Source organism: Babylonia areolata, chromosome 5, assembly GCF_041734735.1.
Source record: "Babylonia areolata isolate BAREFJ2019XMU chromosome 5, ASM4173473v1, whole genome shotgun sequence".
Lineage (NCBI taxonomy): Eukaryota > Metazoa > Mollusca > Gastropoda > Neogastropoda > Buccinidae > Babylonia > Babylonia areolata.
In genome coordinates, this window is record NC_134880.1 from 7,849,284 (window position 1) to 7,869,209 (window position 19,926).

The 19,926-nt window shown below is 44.7% G+C and overlaps 1 protein-coding gene across 2 annotated transcripts in view; it reads right to left on the minus strand.

Moving 5' to 3' along the window:
* LOC143281907 (uncharacterized) overlaps window positions 1-19,926 on the minus strand; it is a 40,903-nt gene that overhangs the window by 9,394 nt on the left and 11,583 nt on the right. The window contains exons 7-15 of one of the 2 annotated variants that reach the window (XM_076587193.1): window positions 19,807-19,924; window positions 18,139-18,324; window positions 14,298-14,417; window positions 11,327-11,380; window positions 8,993-9,118; window positions 6,717-6,790; window positions 5,502-5,609; window positions 2,883-2,985; window positions 495-604 (exon numbers count right to left, since the gene is read on the minus strand). In XM_076587193.1, coding sequence (XP_076443308.1) covers window positions 495-604; window positions 2,883-2,985; window positions 5,502-5,609; window positions 6,717-6,790; window positions 8,993-9,118; window positions 11,327-11,380; window positions 14,298-14,417; window positions 18,139-18,324; window positions 19,807-19,924 — 999 coding nt within the window. The remainder of the gene's footprint in view (window positions 1-494; window positions 605-2,882; window positions 2,986-5,501; window positions 5,610-6,716; window positions 6,791-8,992; window positions 9,119-11,326; window positions 11,381-14,297; window positions 14,418-18,138; window positions 18,325-19,806; window positions 19,925-19,926) is intronic. The other variant, XM_076587194.1, reaches the window with a different exon arrangement.

Here is a 19,926-nt window from a genome sequence, read left to right on the forward strand (position 1 = left end):
GACACTTGAAACAAATCAGTATCTGTCCTGTCATACAAAGTGACAAATCATTACATGTGTAGAATTTGCCACAAAGCCAACACAGAAAAAAAACACCATGAATGTATAAATGTGTAAGCAAAATACACTGCAATATACACACAAACACACACACACTTGCATACTTGCTTGCACACACACACTTACACACACACACACACAAGCAAACACACACACACACACACACATGCACGCACACACACACACACACACACACACACACACACATGCTAAATGACATAAAACAGATTACACACACACACACACACACACACACAAACACACACACACACAGACACAGGGAAAAACACACATACACACACTCTCTCAGTCTTTGGGTCCGTGTGATGAACTTTTGTTTTGACCCTGTACCGACTCCAGTCCTTTTGTATTGTGGCCCAAGGCCGATGTACATTAAAACATTTCTGAGTCCTGAGCATCTCTCGAGTCCTTACTTGTGCAGGTTTTTGCGCTGCTCTTGCTGGTGAGCGAGTCGCTCCTGTCTGGCTCGCTGCGCTCTGCTCTCTTTGTTCACCTGCACCGTCACCTCCGCTCTCCTCTCCACCTGCACACACACACACACAACACACACACACACAGAGATTATCTTAACTTGCTCACACACACACACACACACAGATTATCTTAACTTGCTCACACACACACACACACACACACACACAGATTATCTTAACTTGCTCACACACACACACACACACACACACACACACACACACAGATTATCTTAACTTGCTCACACACACACACACACATACACACACACACACGCAGATTATCTTAACTTGCTCACACACACATACACACACACACACACGCAGATTATCTTAACTTGCTCACACACACACACACACACATACACACACAGAGATTATCTTAACTTGCTCACACACACACACACATACACACACACAGATTATCTTAACTTGCTCTCTCTCTCTCACACACGCACACACACACACACACACACACAGAGATTATCTTAACTTGCTCACACACACACACACACACACACACACACAGAGATTATTTTAACTTGCTCACACACACACACACACACACACACACACACACACACACACACAGAGATTATCTTAACTTGCTCTCTCTCTCTCTCTCTCTCACACACACACACACACAGATTATCTTGACATGCTCATACACACACACACACACAAACACACATTAATCTTAACTTGCTCACACACACACACACACACACACACACAGATTATCTTAACTTGCTCACAAACACACACACACACACAGATTATCTTAACTTGCTCACACACACACACACACACACACACACACAGATTATCTTAACTTGCTCTCTCTCTCACACACACACACACACACACACAGATTATCTTGACATGCTCATACACACACACACACACACACACACACACACACACACACTCACTCACACCCACACCCACAACAGATACGCAGCAACAAACATGCAGCTTCACAGATAGGAAAGCACAAACAAAACGTGCACAGATTATCTTAACTTGCTCACACACACACACACACACACACACACACACACACTCACACACACACCCACAACAGATACGCAGCAGCAAACATGCGGCTTCACAGATAGGAAAGCACAAACAAAACGTGCACAGGCCCAACACCACACACTAAAGCACAGGAAAGCAAAGCACACGCCTCCAGTGAGGAAAACTGAAAGTGAAACTCTGTGTGTGAAGTGAATAGAATGGAACAGAACAGAACAGAATATATTACTTTTTACTGTCATAACATGTTAAAGTTTATATGACACAATGAAACATAAACACACAGGAAAGCAAAGCACATGTCTGCAGTGAGGAAAACTGAAAGTGAAACTGTGTGTGTGAACAGAATAGAAAAGAAAAGAAAAGAATAGAATAGAAGAGAATAGAAGAGAAGAGAAGAGAACAGAACATAATAGAATACTTTTTATTGTCATAGCATCTTAAAGTTTATATGACACAATGAAACATAAACACACAGGAAAGCAAAGCACATGTCTGCAGTAGTGAGGGAAACTGAAAGTGAAACTGTGTGTGTGAACAGAATAGAAAAGAAAAGAAAAGAAAAGAAAAGAATAGAATAGAATATGAAGAGAACAGAACAGAATATATTACTTTTTACTGTCATAACATGTTAAAGTTTATATGACACAATGAAACATAAACACACAGGAAAACAAAGCACACGCCTCCAGTAGAGAGGAAAACTGAAAGTGATGTGGTGTGTGTGTGTGTGTGTGTGTGCGCGCGCGTGTGTGTGTGTGTGTGCGCGTGTGTGTGCAAGTGTGCGTGTGTGTGCAAGTGTGTGTGTGTGTAAGTGTGTGTGTGTGTGTGCGTGTGTGTGTGTGTGTGTGTGTGCGTGTGTGTGAAAGTGTGCGTGTGTGTGCAAGTGTGTGTGTGTGTGTGTGTGTGTGTGTGTGTGTGTGTGTGTGTGAGTGTGTGTGTGTATGTGTGTGTGTGTAAGTGTGTGTGTGTGTAAGTGTGTGTGTGTGTGCGTGTGTGTGAAAGTGTGCGTGTGTGTGCAAGTGTGTGTGTGTGTGCAAGTGTGTGTGTGTGTGTGCAAGTGTGTGTGTGTGTGCAAGTGTGTGTGTGTGTGTGTGTGTGTGTGTGTGTGTGTGTGTGTGTGTGTGTGTGTGTGTGAGTGTGTGTGTGTGTGTGTGTGTGTGTGTGTGTGTGTGTGTGTGTGTGTGTGTGTGTGTGTGCATACCTGCATGCATGCATGTGTGTGTGTGTGTGTGTGTGTGTGTGTGTGTGTGTGTGTGTGTGTGTGTGTGTGTGTGTGTGTGTGTGTGTGTTCACCTGTTTCTGGTGCTTCAGCAGCTTCCTCCTCCACGCCTCCATCTCCTCCTCCATCTTCTGCTGAGTCTCCCGCGCCTTGCTCAGCCGCTTCTCTTCCTCCTCGCTGCAACAGCCAGCCGTCGTTTTCCACGTTTTCCATGTTCACAGTGCTATGTTCATTCGTTTGCTTGTGTGTGTGTGTGTGTGTGTGTGTGTGTGTGTGTGTGTGTGTGTGTGTGTGTGTGTGTGTGTGTGTGCATCTGTGTGTCTGAGTGTGTCTGTGTTTGCATCTGTGTGTCTGTGTGTCTTTGTTTTGTTTCGTTTTCATCAGAATCAGGATCACGACTTTTTTGTTACTTGAGTGAGAGAAAGTGAGTGAGAGCAACGTCTGTGAGTGTGATACATACCATTTTACAAGTAGGATAGCAAAACTTAGTTCACAGCATATATATATATATAATATGAAACACACACAAAAGAGACACAGCAAACCAAACTCGAAAGAAAGCATCACCTTTCCACGGATAACACACACACACACACACACAAATACACACATTATACTAATGTTCTGCGCAAACCTAAAGTAGGCTCTGTTTGTTTCATTCTATGAGCGCAATCAGCAACCATTTACCTGAAGATCTTAGTCATCAGTCCCTTCCACATGTAATAAGCAATGTGCGGCCTATGTTCAAACGTGTGTGCATGTGTGTGTATGTGTGAGTGCGCGCACGTGCACACATGCGTGCGATTGAGTGTGAGTGTGTAAGTTCTTGTACTGATATGCACATGTATGTGTCCAAAATTCTACTGTATCTGTGTTTGTATATAATTTTCCGTTTATGTCTGTAACTTTTTATGTACAATCCCCCCCCTCCACTCCCCCGCTCCCCCAATATTCCTTGTAACCCCTGGTATATTCGGTAACAAAGACATATACTATTCAATATTCTATTCTATTCTTTGTACATGTTTTACACAAACCTAGGGTGGGCTCTGTTCCTTTCATTCTATGTTAACACTTTACACAAACCTAGGGTGGGTTCTGTTCATTGCATCCTATGGTAACACTTTACACAAACCTAGGGTGGGCTGTTTATTTCGTTCTATGTTAACACTTTACACAAACCTAGGGTGGGCTCTGTTCCTTTCGTTCTATGTTAACACTTTACACAAACCTAGGGTGGGCTCTGTTCAATGCATTCCATGTTAACGTTTTACACAAACCTAGGGTGGGCTGTTAATTTCATTCTATGTTAACACTTTACACAAACATAGGGTGGGATCTGTTCACTGCATTCTATGTCAACGTTTTACAAATACCTAGGGTGGGCTCTGTTCAATGCATTCCATGTTAACGTTTTACACAAACCTAGGGTGGGCTGTTAATTTCATTCTATGTTAACACTTTACACAAACATAGGGTGGGCTCTGTTCACTGCATTCTATGTCAACGTTTTACAAATACCTAGGGTGGGCTCTGTTCAATGCATTCCATGTTAACGTTTTACACAAACCTAGGGTGGGCTCTGTTCCTTTCATTCTATGTTAACACTCTACACAAAACCTAGGGTGGGCTCTGTTTATTGCATTCTAAGTTAACACTTTACACAAACCTAGGGTGGGCTCAGTTCACTGCATTCTATGTCAACGCTTTACAAATACTTAGGGTGGGCTATGTTCAATGCATTCCATGTTGACACTTTACACAAACCTAGGGTGGGCTGTTTATTTCATTCTATGTTAACACTTTACACAAACCTAGGGTAGGCTCAGTTCACTGCATTCTATGTCAATGTTTTACGAATACCTAGGGTGGGCTCTGTTCAATGCATTCCATGTTAACGTTTTACACAAACCTAGGGTGGGCTGTTTATTACATTCTATGTTAACACTTTACACAAACCTAGGGTAGGCTCTGTTCACTGTATTCTATGTTAACACTTTACACAAACCTAGGGTGGGCTCTGTTCAATGCATTCCATGTTGACATTTTACACAAACCTAGGGTGGGCTCTGTTCCTTTCATTCTATGTTAACACTCTACACAAAACCTAGGGTGGGCTGTTTATTACATTCTATGTTAACACTTTACACAAACCTAGGGTAGGCTCTGTTCACTGTATTCTATGTTAACACTTTACACAAACCTAGGGTGGGCTCTGTTAATTCCATTCTAAATGTTAACACTCTACACAAACCTAGGGTGGGCTCTGTTCACTGCATTCTATGTTAACACTTTACACAAACCTAGGGTGGGCTCTGTTCATTCCATTCTAAATGTTAACACTCTACACAAACGTAGGGTGGGCTCTGTTCACTGCATTCTATGTTAACACTTTACACAAACCTAGGGTGGGCTCTGTTCATTCCATTCTAAATGTTAACACTCTACACAAACCTAGGGTGGGCTCTGTTCACTGCATTCTATGTTAACACTTTACACAAACCTAGGGTGGGCTCTGTTCATTCCATTCTAAATGTTAACACTCTACACAAACCTAGGGTGGGCTCTGTTCACTGCATTCTATGTTAACACTTTACACAAACCTAAGGTGGGCTCTCTTTATTGCATTCTATGTTAACACACCATACATCATAACACACCATACATCACAATACAATACACCAGGCACTGACTGTGAGGCAATTAGCTGCTGCGTCCTGGTCTCCATCAGACTGGCCAGGTTCTGGTCCGCCTGGCTGTGACGTAGTTCCATCGTCGTCATCGCCCCCTGTTCCTGTTTCCTGTCATCAACAACATCATCATTCATCATCATCATCGCCCCCTGTCTCCTGTCAACGTCATCATCCATTACACATTGTCATCGCCCCCTGTCTCCTGTCAACATCATCATCCATCACATACTGTCGTCGCCCCCTGTCTACTGTCAACACCATCATCATCATGCATACTCATCAGCCTGTCTCCTGGCAACATCATCACCACACATACTGTTTCTTACTCAAATATACTGAAAAAAAAAAAATCTATTTATTTACTTATCTTATTTCGTATCTTATTTTGATGCCTCATCTTTTGCACCACTTCAGTAGAGTTACTCCCAGATCAAACTGTTCAAAGTCATGTTGCTTACAGTTCAGCCAACTGCAAAGGGGTCACATCAGAACTGGATACCCCCCCTCAGTTGAAGAGAAACCAAACAGATGTTAAAATGTCAATCAAAACATCGTTTAAAAGATCAACTCACCCCCCCCCCCCCCCCCCCCCCCCCCCCCCCCCAAGGAGAAAAGAAAAGATGAGGATCCTTCGTGCTTGGTCACCTTCCATGGTGACCTTAGTTTTAATCATCCTCCACACTTGGGGGGAGAGTCCTTTTGAAGGCCTTCCTTGTCAGCGGAGTGTTGGGGGACAGTCACTGGAGGGACATGGTGGTCTACACAGGCTGGCTCCGTGACAGAGCGATCATTGTCGTCAGTAAGGGGGCTCAGTGGGTGGTGTTCAAAGCAGGCTAAATCAGAACAGGCACCAACGAACACCAGTGAAGTGACTGAGCAGCAGTGCAGGGTATCCTCTGGCATGTGGCCTCCTAGTGACTTGATGTCCAACATCGATAGTTCCCTGTGGACAGCTGATGCTGAGACTTCCGACAGACAAACCTGGGTGTGGCTGTGCATGAGGGACTCAGAATAAGTGGTGTGGGAGTAATGCCACTGAAACAGTGCCGAGGATGGGGCAGCAAAAACAAAAACAAAAAATGATGAGGGGGCAATCGGGCACAAAGCCCCAACTCAAAAGACAGTTAAAGACATAACACTTTTTCAAAACTGTTTTTTTCCTTTAAAAAAAAAAAAAAAAGGTGTACAGTGAATAAACTGGAGTGTGTTTCTCACCTGCTATCTTTCTCCAGTTCCCTCCGTCGCTGTTCAAAAGCCAGTCGTTCCTGGTGGTTGCTCATCGACTTGCGCTGTTTAAAGAACCATGATCAAAGACCACAAGAATATTAATCAATAGTAATACCATACCTTACTGACTACAAGGCACTTCAGATCAGAAGGCACACACTCCAGATTTTTAAGAATTTCTGATTTTAACAATATGTTAACTCACTCCAAACGAAAGGTCCCGGTGAATGATTTGAATGATTTACATAAACAGTGCGTGTCTTCTTCTTCTTCTGCGTTCGTGGGTTTCAACTCCCACGTTCACTCGTATATACGCGAGCGGGCTTTTTACGTGTATGACTGTTTTTACCCCGCCATGTAGGCAGCCATACTCCGCTTTCAGTGGTGTGCATGCTGGGTATGTTCTTGTTTCCATAAACCACCAAACGCTGACATGGATCACAGGATCTTTAACGTGCGTATTTGATCTTCTGCTTGCGTATACACACGAAGGGGGTTCAGGCACTGGCAGGTCTGCACATATGGTGACTTGGCGCCGTCACCGTGATTCGAACCCGGGACCCTCAGACTGAAAGTCCAACGCTTTAACCATTCGGCTATGGCGCCCGTCAACAGTGCGTGTCAACAATGGTGTCTGACCCAGTTTCATCTCAGTCACAAAGCAGAAAACAGCATCAGATGAACGGGCCCTGTCGTGACTGTATAACATCCTGAATTTAATCTGTTTCAAACTCTTTGTGCTTTCCTGGATTCGTTTTCAAGTCATCAGTGTGTGCAAATTTCGAACAAAAAAATATGGATACTTTCATCATCTCACTATGATAGCACAAGAAGGGAGGAAGTTTAATATTTTGTCCTCAGCTAACTAGTTATCTTACTGATCAGTTTTTATGCTGTCACTTCATATATTTCAACATTTGTTGTTGTTTTTTAGATTTTCTTTCTTATCCATACAAATGGGTCGTCTGTGGGAAAGTCAGGGGAGCTAACTGGCAGTACTGAGTGAGTTAAGGCACAGCATATTTCAAAGTGCACATCGAAATGACAAACAAGAAGTCAAGCACTGATGAGTTGATGGCTGTGGCAACAGTGGAGATGTCACAGCACAGTCCTCATCATTGAAACTCATGTTGCATCGTCTGCTTGCTTGTCTGCTCTGTTGATGGGCAACTTTTTGAGTCTGTCCTGTCCACATCCCCCCCATGCCCGCTCCTGTGAATTGTTTTTGAGCTGTTTTCATTCTGACATATACACATATACAATCTCTTACACACACACATATATACAGTGGAGTGATGGCCTAGAGGTAACGCGTCCGCCTAGGAAGCGAGAGAATCTGAGCGCGCTGGTTCGAATCGCGGTTCAGCCGCTGATATTTTCTCCCCCTCCACTAGACCTTGAGTGGTGGTCTGGACGCTAGTCATTCGGATGAGACGATAAACTGAGGTCCCGTGTGCAGCATGCACTTAGCGCACGTAAAAGAACCCACAGCAACAAAAGGGCTGTTCCTGGCAAAATTCTGTAGAAAAATCCACATTGATAGGAAAAACAAATAAAACTGCATGCAGGAAAAAATACAAAAAAATGGGTGGCGCTGTAGTGTAGCGACACGCTCTCCCTGGGGAGAGCAGCCCGAATTTCACACAGAGAAATCTGTTGTGATAAAAAGAAATACAAATACAAATACAATCTCTCTCACACACACATACAGTGTTCACAAGCAAATGTGTGGCCCTGAATATCTCTCTGACATTCTTCGTCAGTACAACCCATACCGAAATCTCCACTCATCTACTGATAATCAGGTTCTTTGTGTTGCGTCTGTCAGAACAAAACCCTTTGGTCGACGTCCTCTTTCCTTCCAGGACCCAACCATGTGGAACAGCCTTCTATTTAACATCACACTCTCCACTTCCACAGCATCTTCTCTGAAGACCCATCTGTTTCAGCAGCGCTGTTTTCTTTGTCCGCCACAGTTCGAAATGTGCAATGTGTGTGTATTATATATGTGTGTGTGTGTGTGTGTGTGTGTGTAGTCGTAGTAGTCTTCAGTTTAACGTCTTCCACTTTAAGTGATATTAGACGAAAAAAAAAAAAAAAAGAAGGGGGAGGGGGGATGTGTTTGCGTGTGTGTGTGTGTGTGTGTGTTTGCGTGTGTGCGTGCATGTGTGTGTGTGTGTGTGCATGCAAACAAACACATACACGCAAACAAACACACACACACACACACACACACGTACAGACAGGCCAGCCAGCCAACCTACCAGAGACTGCTGGAACATGCCCATCTCTTTGCGGCGCTGAGCCTGTGCCACGGAGGACTGGGTGAGCTCGGCCACTCTCCTCTTCATGTCCTCTTCATCCCGCGACATGACGTCCAGGTTCCGTTCCTGGACACAGCACCACACCACACCACACCATGCCCTTCATCAACAGTGACGCTTTTCTCACAGCTGGCTGTGTCAGCAGTGCACTCACTCACACATACAATCTCTCACACACACATACAATCTCTCTCTCTCACACACACATTATACAATTTCTCACACACTCATACATACGATCTCTCTCTCATACACACATATACATTCATGTCATGACGTCCAGGTTCCGTTCCTGGACACAGCACCACACCACACCATGCCCTTCATCAACAGTGACGCTTTTCTCACAGCTGGCTGTGTCAGCAATGCACTCACTGACACACACACACTGACACATACAATCTCTCTCACACACACATACGTGCACATACACACACATACAATCCCTCTCACAAACACACATACAATCTCTCTCACACACATGAACATGCACATACACACATACATGCCATCTCTCACACACACGAATACATACAATCTCTCTCTCACACACACACACATACAATCTCTCTCTCACACACACACACATACAATCTCTCTCTCACATACATTAACATGCACATACACACACACATACATACAATCTCTCACACACATGAATACATACAATCTCTCATAGACACACACACACACACACACACACATACAATCTCTCACACACACATACATGCACATACACACTACATACAATCTCTTTCTCTCACACACACATATACAATCTCTCTCTCACACACACATATACAATTTCTCACACACACATACATATGATTTCTCTCTCATACACAAATACACAATCTCTTACACACACACATATACAATCTCTCTCACACACACACATACAGTCTCTCACACACACATACTTTCAATCTCTCACGGTCTCTCTCACACATACACACACAATCTCTCTCACACACATGCACATACACAGTCATACATGCACATGTGCATAGTCATACACATAGATGCACTTACGCATGTACACAAAAATACATTCTCCCTCTCTCTCTCCCTCTCTCTCTCAAACACAACACACACACACACTCACATATACCCAAACACACACACACACACACACTCACACACATCTACAACATCTCATCTGCCGCAATACATGTACAAAAGCTTCAAAGCATACTCCATGTCAAAGCATACACATGCCATTTTTTTTTGTTTGTTGGTTTTTGCCTTTTGTTGTTGCGTCTTGTGAATCTTTCCTTGTGATTTTCGTGACAAGTGACCGTAGTTCAGATTCTGATTCACAGACACACAAATGTGCCACACATTCTTTACAGAATGTCACAACGACAGAATACTTTGTTCACCTTCACCAGTATGCAGACAGGAACCTTCAAAGAGGATGTGTCAGAAAGCAGCAGTTTCTAAACATTAAATACAAAACGTCTTTTTGTTGTTGTTGTTGTTGTTTTTACTAGCTTTTAATAACACTGACATCTGTACAATATTTCTCTACACACGAGCTGACAGCTTTGTACATTTCTAGCAGCAGGCTAAAATGCAGCTTAAAAATCACGATTCATTTTTTCTTTAAATGTTAAGTTTTTTGTGTTTGGTCCTAAACCTGGACATTTGCATTTACATTCTATCACTTAAAAAGGTTTCATCAGCAAACTGGGTGCAGACAAGCAGATTTCCATTCATTTCATGAGGTAATACCTTCTTCTTCTTCTGCATTCACTCGTATGCACACGAGTGGGCTTTTACATGTATGACCGTTTTTACCCCGCCATGTAGGCAGCCATACTCCGCTTTCGGGGGTGTGCATGCTGGGTATGTTCGTTTTTCCATAACCCACCGAACGCTGACATGGATTACAGGATGTTTAACGTGCATATTTGATCTTCTGCTTGCCTATACACACGAAGGGGGTTCAGGCACTAGCAGGTCTGCACATATGTTGACCTGGGAGATCGTAAAAATCTCCACCCTTTACCCACCAGGCGCTGTCACTGTGATTCGAACCCGGGACCCTCAGATTGACAGTCCAACGCTTTAACCACTCGGCTATTGCGCCCGTCATGAGGTAATACCAATATTGAACCACTTCAAACACACACACACACACACACACACAAGGGTCTTCACACAGACTTCCAGGAAATTTGAGAGGCACACGATACAGCTAGCAGACTAGCGCACTGACCCGGGGAGAACAAGTCACTAGCACTCTGCAGCCGGGATCGCAATGCGCCTCACCTGTATCGATTTCTTCATTCTTCCCTTCTCTTTCCTCGCTGACAACTTCAGCGCCTGTGTGAGGAGATAGCAAAAACTGGCCACAGTTATACTGGAATACCTCTGCTGGATCCACTTCCTATGCACGGTGAGAACGCACCCACACAACAGACACACACACACACCACCAAACACACACTACACCACACACACACACAAAAACACACACAAAAACCCCCCCAAATAAACACACACACACACACACAAAACACACACCACAAAACACACACACACACACACGACACATACACACAAACACATCTGCCCACACATACAATACACACTCATTCCCAAAACCTACTATATGTGAGTGTCATGGGGAGTGACAAATTGTAAATAAATGAGCATCAGACTCACAATGCCTGAATAAATGTGTTCAATGTGTGCAGAGGGACAGAAAAAAAGACAGAATGAGTGAAAAAAAAAGGGGGGGGGGGGGAGGGGGTGAATGAATGTGAGTGAGTCAAGTGGATGAACAGAAGTTGGGGGTAAATGCTGAAAGAAAAAACTCTAAAAAAAAAAAAAAAAAGTACTGACAGATATATAATCAAATATATATGTAAAGAAAGAACTAGGAAAAGTACTACAGACGTTTTATCAATACATATGTATATATTTAAAGAAAGAATTCGGAAAAATACTGACAGACATTTTATCAAATACATATTTAAAGAAAGAACTAGGAAAAGTATTGACAGACATTTTTATCAAGTGTATATGTACTTATAGAAAGAACTAAGAAAAGTACAGCACAAGAGCCCTAACTGAACACATGCACACCCATCCACACACACACACACACACACACACACACACACACACATCAACCACTCCCACAGCTTAGGAATCCACAAACATCCTCACAGACAACAGCAACAGTGAAGAACGAGGAAGAAGATCATGGCGTTAGGATAAACATCATGTAATACGTCAACTCCCACAAAAGAACCTACCGAAAAAAAACTCATAGAAAGATAATCCTGTTCCACTGTATCCCCAACCCTCAACAAGCACCCCCCCTCCCCCTCCACTCTATCCCCAACCCTCAACATACACACCCCCTCCCTCCTCCCCCTCCACTCTATCCCCAACCCTCAACATACACACCCCTCCCTCCTCCCCCACTCCACTCTATCCCCAACCCTCAACATAGCACCCCCCCCTCCTCTCCCCACTCTATCCCCAACCCTCAACATGCACACCCCTCCCTCCTCCCCCTTCCACTCTATCCCCAACCCTCAACATGCACACCCCTCCCTCCTCCCCCTTCCACTCTATCCCCAACCCTCAACATGCACACCCCTCCCTCCTCCCCCTTCCACTCTATCCCCAACCCTCAACATGCACACCCCTCCCTCCTCCCCCTTCCACTCTATCCCCAACCCTCAACAAGCATACCCTCCTCCTCCCCCTTCACTCTATCCCCAACCCTCAACAAGCACCCCCCCATCCCCTCTATCCCCAACCCTCAACATGCAGCCCCCCTCCCTCCTCCCCCTTCCACTCTATCCCCAACCCTCAACAAGCATACCCTCCTCCTCCCCCTTCCACTCTATCCCCAACCCTCAACAAGCATCCCCCCTCCCTCCTCCCCCATCCCCTCTATCCCCAACCCTCAACATGCAGCCCCCCCCTCCCTCCTCCCCCTTCCACTCTATCCCCAACCCTCAACAAGCATACCCTCCTCCTCCCCCCTCCACTCTATCCCCAACCCTCAACATACACCCCCCTCCCTCCTCCCCCACTCCACTCTATCCCCAACCCTCAACAAGCATACCCTCCTCCTCCCCCCTCCACTCTATCCCCAACCCTCAACATACACCCCCCTCCCTCCTCCCCCACTCCACTCTATCCCCAACCCTCAACATACACCCCCCTCCCTCCTCCCCCCTCCACTCTATCCCCAACCCTCAACATGCACCCCCCTCCCTCCTCTCTCTCCACTCTATCCCCAACCCTCAACATACACACCCCCTCCCTCCTCCCCCTTCCACTATCCCCAACCCTCAACATGCACCCCCCTCCTCCTCCCCCCTCCACTCTATCCCCAACCCTCAACATACACACCCCTCCCTCCTCCCCCCTCCACTCTATCCCCAACCCTCAACATGCACACCCCTCCCTCCTCCCCCTTCCACTCTATCCCCAACCCTCAACATACACCCCCTCCCCCCTATCCCCAACCCTCAACATGCACACCCCTCCCTCCTCCCCCCTCCACTCTATCCCCAACCCTCAACATACACCCCCCCTCCCTCCTCCACTCTATCCCCAACCCTCAACATACACCCCCCCTCCCTCCTCCCCCCTCCACTCTATCCCCAACCCTCAACATGCACACCCACCTCCTCCCCCTTCACTCTATCCCCAACCCTCAACATACACACCCCTCCCTCCTCTCCCCTCCACTCTATCCCCAACCCTCAACATACACACCCACCTCCTCCCCCCCTCCACTCTATCCCCAACCCTCAACATACACCCCCCTCCTCCTCCCCCCTCCACTCTATCCCCAACCCTCAACATACACTCCCCCTCTCCTCCCCCCTCCACTCTATCCCCAACCCTCAACATGCACACCCCTCCCTCCTCCCCCCTCCACTCTATCCCCAACCCTCAACATGCACACCCACCTCCTTCCCCTTCACTCTATCCCCAACCCTCAACATACGCCCCTCCTTCTCCTCCACTCTTTCCTCCCCCCCTCCCCCCCCCCCCCCCCCTTCCACTCTTTCCTCAACCCTCAACATGCAGCCCCCTCCCCCTCCCCCCTCCACTCTATCCCCAACCCTCAACAGACAGCTCTCTTCTCCCCCTAAGCCCCCCCCCCCCCCAAAAAAAAAACAACAACAAAAAAAAACACAAAAAAACAACCCACAACAAAACAACAAAACAACAACCCACCCCTATCTGGGTACCCCTGCCCCCTCACCTGCGTTGTCAACTGTTTGTACAAAGAGTCATCTGAAAGCTTGGAGCGTAACATAAGTTTGTCTTCTTTCTCATCTCTGTCTTTCTCCTCCATCTGATCCCGTCTCAAACTTTCGCGCAGCTATCAGAAAAACAACAACAAAAACACCAAAAAAAATCACTCAGCTCTTTGGACGCCTGTATAATATGTATTCATTATTGACGTTACTGCTCACTTATCATCGTCTCAAAAGCTCCGAGCGTAACTTCTACACAATGATCTTGAAAATGTCATGGAAAGCAGTCATGTTTTACAAGGAGAGCTTATTAAACACAGGTCAGATATATGATCTGCTTAAATGTGTCAGAGCTGAAAGAGAATAATAAGGACTTTTTGACTGACTCTTGAATGCCCAGATGTAAATGACCATAAAAGAAAATAACTGTAGTGTAATGATAAATAAATAAATGAATAAAAAAGAAGGAAATCTGCAAACATTAAAAACAGTGTAGTTGTCTTCAGGAACAAACAGGTTGTTTTTAAGAAAAATAGTAAGAAAACTTGATACACTTAACAGCAGTCAAACAGTGCAGTTGTTATATTTCCATGAAATAAGGATAATATATCACTTCTACGTCTTCTCTGGAAAAAAAACAAAACAAAAAAAAGCACACAAAATGTGGCAAGTGGGTCAGGGGAAATCTAATCCACTTGGAATAAAGGTCAGGTGTCAAGAGTAGTATTGACAGTACTCACTATGACTTATTTCTGATTCTAAGAGCGAGAAAAGACCAGGGCGAATATCAATCCACACAAATCTCCCTGGAGTTGGAAAATCAGCACACACACACACACACACACACACACACACACACACACTATGCTGTACAGGCGTTTTTTGTCGGCACTGCCGTTCAAAAGTGTGTCAGTCCCACTGTCATTTGATCGCTGGCATTGGGGTCAAAGCCATCAAGACAATCAGTTTCAGTTCCAGTATCAAGGCGTCAATGAGTGCGGACTGACCCAGTTTCAGTTACAATTTCTCAAGGAGGCGTCACTGTGCTTGGACAAATCTGCACACACTGCTCCACACCTGCTAGGCAGATGCCTGACCAGCAGCGTAACCCAGTGCGCTTTGTCAGGCCTTGAGTGTATGCATATATTTGTTTACCTATCAGAGTGAATTTCGCCAGAGGGCAACGCTCTCTTTGCCATGGGTTCTTTTTCAGTGCGACGAGTGCATTAACAGCACACAGGACACCCGTTTATCATCTCATCTGAATAACCAAACGCTCTGTTTGATTTTCCAGTCAAGCTTGGGAGAAAGGGCGAGAGTGGGATTCGAACCCAGACTCTCAACGGACTCTCTGTACTGGCAGATAAGTGTCTTAACCATTCAGTCACCTTCCTCTTTATTGACCCATACATGTTACACTGCATCTGCTGAATTAAAGAAAAAAACAAAAACAAAAAATTTAAAAAAACAAGTCTTGGCCAGGACAGGGTAAAACGGTGTAAGGAGGGAATTGGGCCCCGCCTGCGTACGCTGAGCCTTTGACACAGTGGATATGAACTCACTGCCCTGATGCCTGTAAAGGCCAAGTGGTGGTCTGGACACTAGTCATTCGGATGAGATGATAAACCGAGGTCCCGTGTGCAGCATGCACTTAGAACCCATGCCAACAAAAGGGTTGTTCCTGGCAAAATTCTGCAGAAAAATCCACTTCGATAGGAAAAAAAAAAAAAAAAACTGCATGCAGGAAAAAAAAAAAGAAAAAAAAAAAGGGGTGGCGCTGTAGTGTAGTGATGTGCTCTCCCTGGGGACAGCAGCCCGAATTTAACACAGAGAAATCTGTTGTGATAAAAAGAAAAAAGAAATACAAATACAAATATGGGACCTTTAATTTTTCTTCTTTTTTTAAAGTTTAAAAACAAACTAACCCTAAGGCCCCCATTTCATCTCAGTTGATTAGATACGGATACTTACACCAAACATGGATATATACACAGATATATCCGCATTATGGATACATATATATACCACACAACCAGAGGCTTTAAGAACAGCTTTCTGAAAAGGTAAATTACATGTTGCCTCTTGTAGATCTTTGAATTCTGGCTATAATGTGTTAACTAATGGACAGGTGTAGCACGCAGAATATTCCCACAAATCAGGATGCATGCCAAAAAGATGAAGCAAAACATGTATATATATATAAAAATTAAAAAAAAGTGATTGCAAAGATATGTCAGTCCTCTTAAATTTCTGTAATTTTCTCTCTCACATACATACGCACACACTCTCTCTCTCTGTCTCTCTCTCTCTCTCTCACACACACACACACAAACACACGCACACATACACTCTCTCTCTTTCACACACACACAAACACATACACACACACTCTCTCTCACACACACACGCACACTCACTCTCTCTCTCTCTCTCACACACACACACTCCCTCTCTCTCTCTCTAGTTGTAAAGCTTATGACGATATTCGAGAAAAATGTGTTGTATTTAAAACAAATTTAGCAAAGAATGAAGATATTTTTGGAGTGCTTAATCTAAATCAGGAAACTTCACTACAGTCACTTGCAAAATATATTGCCGAAGCGAATAACATGCGACGAAAAAAACAACAATCATAAAATAGTATCAGGTGTTGCTCATTGTGAAAAGTGAAATCTGTGTTGTCATTCTCATATGGAAAATATTTATGTTATACATTTATATATGTTTTTGTTTTTATTTCTCTCTACATGCCATTACTTTGAATGGATGGTCGAACTGCACTTTGTTGCACAGATTGATTGATTTCGTTTTGGCTTTGGTTTTCATCAATATTATTACTATTGATGCATGTTGTTATTTGTATTATGAACCCCCATGTCATTAGGGCTGTAAAGCTATTGACATTAAAGTGTTCAGTGTTCTCTCTCACACACTCTCTCTCTCTCTCTCTCACACACACACTCTCTCTCTCTCTTTCGATTCTTGCAATCTGTAATTAATTTTTGTAAGTTTTGTCAGTTTCAGTTTTTGCAATTCACTTTATCCGGATGTGTGTCACTGGACCTGTGTGTTAAGTGCGTGAGGGTGTATGTGGGTGTGTATACGCGCACATGCATGTGTTTGAGGGAGGGGAGAGGAGGGAGAGAGATAATGCGCGAGGGTGTATGTGGGTGTGTATATGTGCACATGCATGTGTTTGAGGGAGGGAAGAGGAGGGAGAGAGAGATAATGCGCGAGGGTGTATGTGGGTGTGTATACGTGCGCATGCATGTGTTTGAGGGAGGGGAGAGGAGGGAGAGAGAGATAATGTGTGTGTGTGTGTGCGTGTGTGTGTGTATGTGTGTGTGTGTGTGTGTGTGAGTGTGTGTGTGTGTGTGTGTGTATGTGAGAGAGAGAGAGAGAGAGAGAGAGAGGGGGGGGGGAGAGAGAGCGCTTGTAAGAGTCACATGCACACTGATATACTGTTCACACATTCTGATTCATTATGTAATATTTTTGTTTGTGGCCCACTCCTTTGTTATGGGCCGGAGGCCTAACAAATTAACCATTGTCTTGTCTTGTCTTGTGTCACACACACACAAACATACGCACACACACCGACTCTCTCTCTCTCTCTCTCTCACACTCCCCTCTTTCACACACACACACACACACTCTCTTTCACACACACACACACACACTCTCTCTCTCTCTCACACACACACACACGCCTGCAGGGACTGAGAAGAGAGAGAGAGACAACAACAGGAAAGTGGAAAAAACAAACAAACAAAAAAAAAAACGAACACAGCACCGTTGTTGACCACCCTGATAAAAAACAACAACAACCAAACCCCAAAAACCTACGTGCTGCGAACGCTTGGTGAGATCCTCCTTGGCCAGCAGCTTGCGGCGCTTGTTCTCCATGACGGCCCTCAGGGCCTCCTGCCGCTGCTTCTCCTCCTCCCACAGCTGTCGGCTCCGCTCGCTCTCCTCCTGCTGCTGTCGCTCCGCCTCCCGCTTGGAGCGCATCAGGTCCAGGATCTTACGGTCCTGTCGTTATCGTCGTCGTCATCGTTATTACCATTATCATCATCATCATCATTATTGTTATGATCATTATTACTATCATTATTATCAATATTACTATTAATTTCATTATCATCATTTTTGTTATCATCATTATTATTATCACCATCATTACTATTGTCATTATCATCATCATCATGACCGGCGCAACAGCCAAGTGGTTAAAGCGTCAAACTTTCAATCTGAGGGTACCGATTAGAGTTAGAATCTTGGTAACGGTGGCTGGTGGGTAAAGGGTGGAGATTTTTCTGATCAACATATGTGCAGACTTACCTGTGTCTGAACCCCCTTCGTGTGTATACACAAGCAGAAGATCAAAGTACGCATATTTAAGATCCTGCAATCCATGTCAGTGTTCGGTGGGTTACGGAAACAAGAACATACTCAGCATGCACACCCCCATAAACGAGGTATGGCTGCCTACATGGCAGGGTAAAAACGGTCATACAGGTAAGAACCCACTCACGAAGAAGAAGAACAGTTGTTATTATCATTATCAATGAATGGTTTCTCCATTGCAATGGGAAATCTTTTACAGCTTAGTCTTTTGTGAAGGACTAAGACTCTACAACTAGGTGGCAAAATTGCACGGGCTCTTAGTGCTGCAGCCTTGGGGGCTAGTTGGCCTTTCGGGACCATCCCACCGCCTACTGTCCTAAAACCTTCTTGGCTGAGAGAGTAGGGAATTAACTTGGGGCAAGACAATCTCCACAAATGTCAAATTCTAGCCAAAACAGTTACAACAGCAGTTACCTCTTCTGCTGTTCTGATGCTCAATAGTCGAAAACGACGGACTATCATACATTATTATCATCATCATTAATATTATCATTATCATGATTATCATCATTATTAATATCATCATCATCATTAGTATTATTATCATCATTATTACTATTATAATTATTTAGTGCCTATCTTTGGTCAAATACCAGACTCTAAGCCCTTTGCCAATATGGAGTCATTTGCACAACAGGCTGCCTACCTGAGCAGAACTGACTGACAGCGGCCTTTTAGGGGCTTATCATTCGTTTCCTGTGTCATTCAGTCAGGCTTTGAGTATGCTCACAAGTGTATATCAGGGTGGATTTTTCTTACGAATTTTACCAGGGACAAACAAGTGTATATCAGGGTGGATTTTTCTTACGAATTTTACCAGGGACAAACCCTTCTGTTGCCGCAGGTCCTTTCACATGCATAAATGCCTGCTGCACACGGTATCTCAGTTTATCGTGTCATCTGAATGGCTAGCATCCAGACCACCATTCCAGGTTCCAGTGGTGGGGGGAGAAAATTCTGGCGACAGTGGGATTCGATCCCGCACACTTAGACAGTATCTACAGATAGATAGACAGACAGACAGACAGACAGATGGCTAGATACACACACACACAAACAGACTGGTTGACAGACAGACAGACAGACAGATGCACACACACGCTGTACCCTGGGAGGCAGCTTGCTGTACACATCCGACGCTGACTTGCTCCTGGCAGGTCTGCCGGTGCTGGAGCTGTTTTCCCCACGCACCCCGCCCCGCGCAGACCTCGGCCGTCGTGAAGCGCT